The 12,062-nt window shown below is 44.6% G+C and overlaps 1 protein-coding gene across 1 annotated transcript; it reads right to left on the bottom strand.

Annotated features, from left to right (window-relative positions):
• Positions 1–299: 299 nt before the first annotated feature.
• On the bottom strand, positions 300–1,430 carry LOC119521750 (histo-blood group ABO system transferase 1-like). Its single transcript, XM_037820373.1, has one exon. It carries the CDS (start codon positions 1,428–1,430, stop codon positions 300–302), a length of 1,131 nt encoding a protein of 376 aa, XP_037676301.1.
• Positions 1,431–12,062: the final 10,632 nt, after the last annotated feature.

The following is a 12,062-nucleotide window of genomic DNA, read 5'->3' as shown; positions in this document are numbered from 1 at the left end:
ATTGCTGATCCCTTCTTTGTCAGGATAGGCTGGAGCCTCTGCCTCATCCATCCTGTGGGGTATTATGAGCACACAGACAATAAAGGAGGTGGCAACTCAAGGAACTTGTGCTTGAGCCAATAAATCAGCCCTCCCTAATGGGGGGTAGGGGTGGCACTAAGAGCAGAAATTCTTCTCAGGAAGACAGGAAATGGAATTGGACTTACATCCTTTCTGCTGACCTGGGTTTAATGTAGAAGAGCATGCCAAGAAGAAGACTAGGGCAGCCTGGCCATCACCCTTCTCTGAAGCCTCTCCTATCAGTTCCTGAGTTTCTGGTGATTCTTCAGGATTGTAATAAATCTTGTTTTCTTCAGGATGGTACGCCAGATGAACAGCTGCTCTTCAGACATATAAGGCAGCATATGAAAACTCCAGTAGTACTCTGGGGAGAGGACCTTGGTGGGTTTGTGGTAAAGCAGGTACTTGTTCAAGTGGCTCTCGTCATGCCACACAGCCTCAATGCCATTGGCTTCGTCAACCGTCATTGCCTGGTGACAGGCCTTGGTGAGCCTGTAAACCTCCCGTACTGACCCGCCAAAAAAGGCCCCTGTATAATAAAAGTCCCCCCTATTTTTGGGAATATAGGCTTGTGAATGCGGCCTGTGTTCATAGGAGAAGGAATTCCGACTGAACCCGAAGAAGCCAGGATGGAGGGTGCCAAACAAGGAGGAGAGGATCTCCACACCCACATGGTCATTAAACTTCATGTCTACATCGACACACACCAGGTAATCCACCTCATGAAGGAAGCGCTGTGTGGAGAAATTGCTGATCATCTCCATGCGGTGCATGGAAACATCCTGCCAGCGGGAGTAATTCCGGACCTGGAGGACCACCATCTGCCTGTGTTTTTGGAGGGTGAGGCGTGGAACCAAGTCTGGCTGGTCAGTGAAGATGTAGTAGTTCACCCTGTGTCCCACCATGAAGTTCTTCTCTGCAGACTCCAGGAACAGTCTTAGGAAAATGATGTATTTTTTAATGGCAAACACAGTTAATCCAATGGTGGTATTCTGGAGCAGGAACTGTTCATTCAGGATGTCAATGTCAAAGGTCCCTTCCCAAATTATGGGAGCCAGCCAAGGGGTGAGAACAAGGACATCGTGCCTACAAGGTAATAGCAGGTTTGGCTGGAAATTCAGCAACCTTGATAATTTTACAACTTGCTGGTTGTCCAGTTTTCCCCTTGATAAATTTACAACTTGCTGGTTGTCCAGTTCTCTAACAACCATGCTTGGCTCAAATAGCACGGTTTCTAGCTTCTGGCTTTTCAGATTCAGGAAATGATAGCCAAAGAAGGCCAAGGCCAGAGTTACTAGGAGAAGAAAGGACACATGAAGAAGCAAATAGCATTTTAGTTTCTTGGTCAGTGTCCACATTGGCTCAGCCATGGCTCCACCTCTGACAACTTCTGCTTCAGGTTTCCTCCGTGCTGCAAGGGAACTGGCCTCTTGGTGACCTTCCACCCTCAGTGGCCTCCCCAGGAGCTGAGTGAGGTCAAATCCACAGGGCCTAAGACCCCCCTGCCACCACTCCTGGCCTACTCTTTCCACAGAGGCAGTGGTGTCAGAGGACCCTTCTGCAGTTGCACCATGGAAGAAGACTAAGGGACCTGTCAGACCCAATAGATTCAGTTTGGGTTTGAGGTGCTGTCAAAGAACTCAGGTGGCAGTAACCAGGTAACTAGAACTTCAGGCCAGGGTGCAGGAGAGAAATCAGGGCTCTCAGAACAAGCTCAGGAGACTAGCTCCAGGGAGGCCACTGAGCAGGTCATGGATAGAGATTGTGATGAAACCAGGACAGGGAGGAGCCACCAGAGAGCCTGAGCTGGAGGTCAGAGGGCATGTGCTCTGGCCTTCCTGACAACTTACTGGTTGTGAAATCTATACCCAGGAGTTACTTCTTTTCCTGGTTTCTGTGAGACACCAGGGATCCACCTGGCCAGAGTACATCTTTTGCTGTCAGCGGGGCTGGTACCACACCTGTGACTGGAGATATTGTTCATGAAGAGTCAGATATTCTGGCCCCACCATCCAGAGCACAGGGGTTGCAATGGAAGAGGCACAACAAGACCTGCAGTTGGGGACCCTTGTGTTCCCACCATCCTGCAGAGCAGTGGGGCACCCACAGCCAGAGTATATCTATTGCAGACAGTGGGGACAACACTACATTTTTGGGAAGATGCTTGTATTCTTACCTTCGGTTAGTATGCTTGGGGCCTATCAAACTAGGGTACCTGCTTTGACTTTAGTGGAGTGAGCACAATTCAGGAAATTCCAGTGCTTAGGGCACTTTTGCTCCTACCTTTTGTCAGAGCAAATGTGCCTCTGGCAAGGGCACACCAAAGAACAGCCTTGCCTTTGGAGAATCCTTATTCACTGACCAGGATTTTGCTGGTGACACAAATGCTGGATCACCAAGACATTAATTTTCTTCTGGTGATGAACCAGGATCCTAGAAATTAAGAATCAAAAGCTTCCTTGAAAATGATGGCAAACACTGCCTGCCATAAATGGCCCTTGCTCTGCTGGAAAGAGTTTGAGCCTCTTCTAGTAAGGTCAAACAGCCTGTCCTCTGTCTTCCTAAAGTGAGCTGCAGGCTCACTACCTCAGGGTACTTTTATAGGTGTCAGAGAGCATGGGTTTGGATGAGGCTGGACTTGAGAAGTTCCACTGTGTAGAGAAGAGAGTCCCTGGCTTCAACTATAGCCTGGTAGACCTTGGCACTGAGCCAGATTTCCTCTCATTATGGGAGTGGTAGGACACCTCGTTTCCCCTTACCCGTTGGTTTCAATGAACTGTTTACTTTCTACACCAGGTTATATGGCCTTATTGTTTTTAATTCATCCTTTGCTTATGTGTCTTTCTTTGAGTGATCTGTGGAGGAAGAATCAGTTCAATGGGTGGTAATATATTGAGTCAGGCTTAACTCTGCAAGGCAAAAAGGCATTAGTTGGGGTCTTAGAAATGCAATTTGGTGAGCACAGATTCAGGTAGCAGCCTAAATAGTGCCCTGCCTTGGCATTTGCATGCAAGGGTTTTTAAAGCAAAATATTATATTGTTTTGTGGTGGGTGGATATTTGGGGTACTTCAGTTGTCCTTCAGCTTAGGTAGTTACTGAGTTCTTTATCTTGTGGTTTGTTTCGTGGTGTCCAGATGACCTTGGGGTTTTGAGGAACACTGTTGCTTGAGGATTTGCATCTTTTGGCTCTTTGTGATATCTGGCTGATACTTGCCTAAGAGTAATCTCCAGTATGACCTCCTGACTTCATTTTAATTATCTTGGCCATAGTATGTCTATTTTGTTTTACTTCTTTTTATAGTAAGAAGTAGCATGCAGAAGTAGTCACCTTTTATGGCTGCACAGGCTGACTTCTGAAGTCTCTGTATTTCAAGGGTAAGGAATGGCAACTCAGGTGGAAGTGAGATCGAGATGAAGGAGAGGCAGGCTGACTCAAAGTTTTCTTTCCGTGTTTCTGTCTCTCTGCTCTGACCTTACTGTAGGCTAGAACATCCCTGATGTGTGGTAGGAAACCACACTTTGTAACTTTAGTGTTTTAAAAGATCTTTTTACACATTTTTCCTTAATTTAGACTTAGGCCAGTCATCCCACACATTCTTGCTTCATCCAGAAATGATGAGCTTGACATCCAGGCTCTTGGGTCTGGAACAACAAAGGAAGAAAGAGCTCAGGTCTGCTCTGTAAGCTACAATTATTAAGAAATCATAAGATTAGGATACAAGGTATAAGTTGTTATGCTCCTTAAAAAATTAGAAATAATCCTCTTTTCAGGTAAATAACTGGATAGGGCCTTTTTGGAAAAATAACCTATTGGTCCCTAGTCTGAAGCATTAAATGTCAAATTGCCAGAGTTGTGATTTCACCCAGACTTGACTGATCTTACAGTTGTGTTGTGACAAACTTAGGCTTATTGTTGAAAATGCAATCTTTTCTAAGGCACTTTACAAACCCCTGAAAACCTTAAGATGTGGGAAAGAAAAAATAATGTGCATTTTCCTCAGCTTCTCACATTATTTTATTGCCCACTTATTCAGTGATGACATTACCTATGCTAGGTCCTCGTGATACAGAGCTGAAAGATATTTCTCGCTCCAGAGAAATTCACAGTGCTGTATGAGAGACAAATGAATAAACTAAAAATTCCAACTGGAGGGGATATAAGAGCAGGTAGAACCTGCTCTTTTATCAGGTATATATATCAGAGCATGTAGAACCAAAGAACCAACTTATCTTTATTGATTCTCTTATGGTTCTTTTATTCTAATTTCATTTATTTCTGCTCTACTCTTTGTTATTTCTTTCCTTCCACATGCTGTTCTTTATCAAATACTTCCAGTTGCTCAGTGTATTAGTTAGGGTTCTCTAGGGAAACATAATCAACAAGAAATATGTATAAATACAGGATTTATAAAAGTTTCTCATGCAACTGTGGGTATGCACAAGTCCAAATTCCATAAGGCAGGCAGCAAACTGGCAACTCCAATGAAGATGTTCAATGAACTTCTCAGGCAGTGAACTGGCAACTTCGATGAACTCCTCAGGAAAAGCTTCGCTGGTCAGCTGAAGAAGAAGTGAAGATTCTCTACTCTATCTGTCTCGCTTAAAAGTCTTCAAGTGATTATATTAAATCCAGATGATTGAATTCTCTCATGGAAGACATGCCCTTCATTGATGTAATCAGTCACAGCTGCAGCCAATTGACTGATGGTTTAATAAACCAACCTTCTGATTTATTAACCAGCCACAAATGCCCCTGCAGTAACGGTTAGGCCAGTGCTTGCTTGACCAGACGCCTGGGTACCATCACCTGGCCAAGCTGACACATGAACCTAACCATCACAGTCCACCCCTTGTCAACTTGGCAGTTATACACATCACTTTAAGCCATATTTTATCTCTAAGCAGAGAACAATAACAGACATATATTTCACCTAACAATATTCCGGTGTCCTGTGTACAACCGGGAACACACTAAATCTCTCCAGAATAGGGTGCGAGTCCTTGGTGACATTAACTCTCTTACAATTATTTTCCTTTAACTTAAATACTGCAAAGTGAACAATACAGCTTATGTCAAATGATAAGGGGATAAGACAAAGAAGGAAGCAAAGATACTCGCTTTACAGACAAAACAAGGAGGAAATATTCATGCCATCATAGTCCTCATTTCTATAACTGGTCATGTAGCTGTAGTTCATATTTATCACAACCTTCCTCCACTACTCATTCCATGTTCCCTTTACCCTTAGCAAGCACTTCAGCTGGCCGTGGTTCTTTTCCTGGTGGGGTGACCCAAACCTTCATTCCTGAAGTTTCTTGCCCATTGGTAGTCCTTCCTGGATTGGGTTGTTGCAGTTTTCCATTGACTTTAATCACAGGGCATGATGGTACTAAGTGAAGCCCTAGGGGATATCCTGTATTCCAGGAAAACTCTTCTTTACCTCCATTGTGTAGTTGCAGTGCTATTTCCCCTTGATAGTCAGAATCAATCACCCCAGCCAGTACAGTAATCCCCTTCCTTGCTTGTTGATTCAGAGGCATAAGAAACCCAAAGTGGCCAGGTGGCAGTCTTAACTTCCACTTCAATGGAATTATTGTGTTTCCTGGTGAAAGCATGCCTCCTTTTGGAACAAAGACTTGTAGACCAGCAGAGCTTAAGCTTGCAGGGACAGGAAGCAAAAAATTTTCCTAGTGGATCACTAAGAGTGATAGTGAGTGGTGCCACTCCTGTTTCCACCCCTTTGATTCCTGGATCTGTGAATCCTGGCTATGGGAGAAACAGCACCATAGAGTGGACATTGATTTGGAGCATACACAACCTCCTGGAGAACACTGCCCCAGCCCTGCAAGGTATTACCACCTACTTGGTGCTGTACTTGAGTCTTCAACAGGCCATTTCACTGTTCTATCAACCCAGCTGCCTCTGGATGATGGGGAACATGGTAAGAACAGAGAATTCCATGAGCATGTGCCCATTCCCTCACTTCATTTGCTGTGAAGTGGGTTCCTTGGTCAGAAGCAGTGCTGTGTTGAATATCATAATGGTGGATAAGGTATTCTGTAAGTCCAAGTATGGTAGTTTTGGCAGAAGCATTGTATGCAGGGAAGGCAAACCCATATCCAGAGCATGTGTCTATTCCAGTGAGAACAAATTGCTGCCCCTTCCATGATGGAAGTGGTCCAATGTAATCAAGCTGCCACCAGGTAGCAGGCTGATCACCTCAGGGAATGGTGCCATATCAGGAACTGACTGTGGGTCTCTGTTGCTGGCACATTGGGCACCCAGCAGTGGCTGTGGCCAGGTCAGCCTTGGTGAGTGAAGTCCATGTTGCTGAACCCATGTATACCTCCATCGCTACCACCATGACCACTTTGTCATGAGCCCATTAGGCAATGGCAAGAGCAGCTGGGGAAAGAGCCTGATTAGTATCCACCAAATGGGTCATTTTATCCACTTGGTGATTAAAGTCTTCCTCTGCTGAAGTCACCCTCTGATGAGCATTCACATGGGACACAAATATCTTCATGTTTTTTGCCTACTCAGAAAGGTCTGTTCATATACCTCTTCCCCAGACTTCTTTGTCACCAATCTTCCAATCATGTTCCTTCCAAGTCCCTGACCATCCAGCCAAACCATTAGCAACAGCCCAGGAATCAGTATACAGATGCACCTCTGGCCAGTTCTCCTTCCAAGCAAAGTGAACAGCCACATGCACTGCTTGAAGTTCTGCCCACTGGGAGAATTTCCCCTTACCACTGTCTTCAGGGACATCCCAGAAAGTGGCTGCAGTGCTGTAGCTATCCACTTTTTTTTTTTTTTTTTTTTTTTTTTTGGCTTTTTTTTTTTTTTTTTTTTAATCATCATTTTATTGAGATATATTCACATACCACGCAGTCATACAAAACAAATTGTACTTTCGATTGTTTACAGTACCATTACATAGTTGTACATTCATCACCTAAATCAATCCCTGACACCTTCATTAGCACACACACAAAAATAACAAGATTAATAATTAGAGTGAAAAAGAGCAATTGAAGTAAAAAAGAACACTAGGTACCTTTGTCTGTTTGTTTGCTTCCCCTACTTTTCTACACATCGATCCATAAACTAGACAAAGTGGAGTTTGGTCCTTATGGCATTCCCAATCCCACTGTCACCCCTCATAAGCTACATTTTTATACAACTGTCTTCGAGATTCATGGGTTCTGGGTTGTAGTTTAATAGTTTCAGGTTTCCACCACCAGCTACCCCAATTCTTTAGAACCTAAAAAAGGTTGTCTAAAGTGTGCATAAGAGTGCCCACCAGAGTGATCTCTCGGCTCGTTTTGGAATCTCTCTGCCACTGAAGCTTATTTCATTTCCTTTCACATCCCCCTTTTGGTCAAGAAGATGTTCTCCATCCCACGATGCCGGGTCTACATTCCTCCCCGGGAGTCATATTCCACGTTGCCAGGGAGATTCACTTCCCTGGGTGTCTGATCCCACGTAGGGGGGAGGGCAGTGATTTCACCTGTAGCTATCCACTTTTGGGTGGTGCTTGCATATCATGCAGAACCATCTGTAAGCCAGGCCTGAGTTTTCTCTTCCTCAGTCAGCTGATTGTAAGGAACTCCCCAAGATGCCATAGCTGTGGGCTGGGAAAGAGAAGGTAAGGTGGAAGGCCTGGGGTCCATGGGCATTTGGGCCACTTCCTCATGTAACTTACTTGTGCCTTCAGGACCCACTCAAACTCTATCTTGTATATGCCATTTCCATTTTATGATGGAGTGCTGCTAGGCACACCGAACTTTATGGCTTGGCGGGTCAGACAACACCCAGCTCGTGGTAGGTTACTCACGTCTCATGGTACTTTGGTGACCCATGGTTAAGTGTTTTGTCCCTACTAAGGCCCACTAGCAGGCCAACAGCTGTTTCTCAAATAGAGAGTAATTGTCTCCAGAGGATGGTAAAGCTTCACTCAAAATCCTAAGGGTCTGCATTGTGATTCTCCTTTAGGAGCCTTCCACAGGCTCCAAACAGCATCTCTATTTGCTGACACTTCCAGCACCTTTGGATCAGCTGGATCATATGGTCCAAGTGGCAGAGCAGCTTGTACAACAGCTTGGAGGATCTGTTGCAGCACCTCATCTTTTTCTGGTCCCCACTCAAAACTAGAAGCTTTTCTGGTTACTTGGTAAATGGGCCAGAGTAGCACACCTAAATGAGGAATATGTTGTAAAATGAGGAATATGTTGTCTTCAAAATCCAAAGTGGCCAACTAAGTGTTGTCCTTTTTTTTTTTTTTTGGTCATAGGAGGAGCCAGATGCAGCAGCTTATCCTTCACCTTAGAAGGGATATCTCGACAGGCCCCACAGCACTGGACACCTAGAAATTTTACTGAGGTGGAAGGCCCCTGTATTTTTGTTGGATTTTTCTCCCATCCTCTGCCACGCAAATACCTTACCAACAAATCTAGAGTAGTTGTTACTTCTTGCTCACTAGGTACAATCAACATGATATCATCAATATAATGGACCAGTGTGATGTCTTGTGGGAGGGAGAAATGATCAAGATTCCTGCAGACAATATTATGACATAGTGCTGGAGAGTTGATATACCCCTGAGGTAGCACAGTGAATGTAAACTGCTGGCCTTGCCAGCTGAATGCAAACTTTCTGGTGGTCCTTACCAGCAACTATTGAGAAAAAAACATTTGCTAGGTCAATAGCTGTGTACCAGGTACCAGGGAATGTGTTGATTTGCTCAAACAATGATACCACATCTGGAACAGCAGCTGCAATTGGAGTCACCACCTGGTTAAGCTTATGATAATCCAGTGTCATCCTCCTAGACCTGTGTGTTTTCTTCACAGGCCAAATAGGAGAGTTGAATGGGGATGTGGTGGGAATCACCACCTCTGCATCCTTCAAGTCCTTCACAGTGGCATTAATCTCTGCAACCCCTCCAGGAATCCGGTATTGCTTCTGGTTTACTATTTTACTAGGCAGTTGCAGTTCTAATGGCTTCCACTTGGCCTTTCCCACTGTAATAGCCCTAAATCCACGAGTCAGTGAACCAATGTGAGGATTCTGCCAGTTGCTGAGTATGTCTATTCCCATTATGCATTCCAGAACTGGGGAAATAACCACAGAATGGGTCTGAGGACCCACTGGACCCACTGTGAGACAGACCTGAGCTAAAACTCCATCGATCACCTGACCTCCATAATCCCCAACTCTGACTGATGGACCAGAGTGATGTTTTGTATCTCCTGGAATTAATGTCACTTCTGAACCAGTGTCTAATAATCCCCCAAATATCTGATCATTTCCTTTTCCCCAGTGCACAGTTACCCTGGTAAAAGGCTATAGGTCCCCCTGGGGAAGGCTAGGAGGAAGTTTAACAGTATAAATGTTTGGCAGTATAACAGGGTCCTTCCCCTTGGGTACCCAGCCTTCCCCTCATTCAAGGGGCTCTGGATCTGTAAACTGTCTCAAGTCTGGGAATTGATTAAGGGGCTGGGACACTCTGTTTTGTAATTCAAGGTAGACTTTTGTTCACTTGACCTAGAATTCTTCTCCTTATATAAAGCAAACAAGAATTTAGTAGACTTCCTGTGCTAGTTTCGATTTATTATGTCCACCAAAATGCCATTATCTTTGATGCAATCTTGTGTGGGTGGACATGTTAGTGTTGATTAGATTATTATTGCTTGAGTGTTTCCATGGAGATACAATCCATCCAGTTGTGGGTGATAACTCTGATTGGATGATTTCCATGGAGGTGTGGCCCTTCCCATTCAGTATAGGCCTTGATTATTTTACTAAAGCACTATTATAAGCTCAGACAGAAGGAGCAAGCTTGCTACAGCCAAGAGGGACACTTTGAAGAATGAGCAGGAGCTGAGAGAGGAACTGCAGTTTACAGAGACATTTGGAGATGGCCTCTGAAAACAGATTTTTGCTCCGGAGAAGCTAAGAGAGGACAAATGCCCCAGGAGCAACTGAGAGTGACATTTTGGAGAGAAGCTGAAGTCTAGAGAAGAACGTCCTGGAGAAAGCTGTTTTGAAACCAGAACTCCGGAGCAGCCAGTCACGTGCTTTCCCAGCTAACAGAGGTTTTCTGGACACCATTGGCCATCCTCCAGTTAAAGTACCCAATTGTTGATGTTACCTTGGACACTTTATGGCCTTAAGACTGTAACTCTGTAATGAAATAAACCCCCTTTGTGAAAGCCAATCCATTTCTGGTATTTTGCAGAAGGGCAGCATAGCAAACCAGAACAGATTTTAGTACCAGAGAAGTAGGGTGCTGCTGAGTTTGCAAATACCAAACATGTTAGAATGGCTTTTTAAATGGATAAGGGAAAGATTCTGGAAGAATTGTTCGGAGCTTGATAAAGACCTAAACGGCTTTGAAGAGACTGTGGAAATATGGACTCTAAAGATGCTTCTGATAAGGCCTTGAACAGAAATGTTGAATGTGTTGTTGCAAACTGGAAGGAAGGCGATCCTTGTTTTAAAGTGGCAGAGAATTTGGCCAAATTGAGTCTTGGTGTTGGATGGAAGGCAGAATTTGAAAGCAACACCTGGAATATTTAGCTGATGAGATCTCCAAGCAAAATATAGAAGGAGGCTGGCTTTTACTTGCAGCTTATAGTAAAATGTGTGAGGACAGAGATAAGCTGAGAAATGAACTCTTAGTTTCAATGAAACCAGAAATTGATGGCCTGAAAAACTGGGCTTCCAGGGGGTAAAACCCCAGAAGCTACAGCACAACATGAGGATGTAACCAAACATGGAACCCAGCCGCCATTTCAGTACAAGCCAAAATTGGAGAAGAAGTTAAGCAGAAAGGATTTGTGGAAAGTCCTATTGCCTGATGGCTTTGAGCCCTGTGTGCTTCATGCAAAGCCAACAGAATTTTTGAGAGCTCTTTACAGACAGAGCCACTGCTGGTCTGTACTGGTGGAGATAGACAAGGAACAAATTGAAGGAAAAATTTCTTCAAAGACAGACCCATGGAAGTTGAGGTCTGGAGTCAAGAGGTCTCAGGCTGGGAGAGCAGAGTGGCCCTCATGCATGGAAATGGGGAGTTTGCCCCGGAGGTCAAGGGTGGGCCTTCCACCTCGGTGTTCAGGAAAGGTGTTGCCACCTCAGGCCTCAAAGAGTGTGGAGCACATTCCCAGGGGACTGGGGAGAGCCTGGCCGCCACCCCACTGTTCTGAAAGGGTTGACTGTGAGCCTCAGAGGTGGTAGAAAATCCAAGAGCTGACCCAATGTTTGAGGAGGGTGGGGCCGAGAAGGTGGTCTCCCCATTGTGTGGATATGTTGGAGCACTCACCCCAGCGTTTGGAGAGGAAAGGGCTGCCACAAAGGCCCTTAGGAAGGTTAGACTCCCGCTCCCTCAAGCCCCAAGGATACAACGTCAGTCTGTTAATGATTCTCAGACTTTGAAATCTAAAGGAGTTTGCCCTGTGGGTTTTAGGAACTGTTTTGGTCCTGTTAACCCTGTTTCCTTTCAGTTTCTCCTTATGGCAGTGGGAATGTTTATCCTATGACTGTGTATGCTTCCTTTTTATACTGGAAGCAGATAACTTGTTCTAAGTTTCACAGGTACAGAGCCAGTGGGGAATTATGCTTTAGGACCAACCATGCCTGTAATTGATTTTGATGGGATCTTGTACTTAACTATTGTTACTGAAATGATTTTAAGTTTTTGTGATATTTTGATGGGATGAATGTATTTTGTATATGGAAAGTCATGTCATTTTGGGGTCCAGGGGTGGAATGTGCCAGTTTGAATATACTTTGTCCCCCAAAACGCCATTATCTTTGATGCAATCTTGTGTGGGTGGACATATTAGTGTTGATTAGATTGTAATTCTGTGAGTGTTTCCGTGGAGATGTAACCCACCCAATTGTGGGTGATAACTCTGATTTGATTTCCATGGATGTGTGGCCCTGCCCATTCAGCATGGGCCTTGATTATTTTACTAAAGCACTATATAAGCTCAG

Source organism: Choloepus didactylus, chromosome 27 (assembly GCF_015220235.1).
Source record: "Choloepus didactylus isolate mChoDid1 chromosome 27, mChoDid1.pri, whole genome shotgun sequence".
In the NCBI taxonomy this organism is placed as follows: Eukaryota; Metazoa; Chordata; class Mammalia; order Pilosa; family Megalonychidae; genus Choloepus; species Choloepus didactylus.
This window is presented reverse-complemented; position numbering and strand designations above follow the sequence as displayed.

Excerpts from the sequence above, each read along its gene's own strand:
- LOC119521750 (XM_037820373.1), bottom strand. The coding sequence starts at position 1,430 with ATGGCTGAGCCAATGTGGACACTGACCAAGAAACTAAAATGCTATTTG.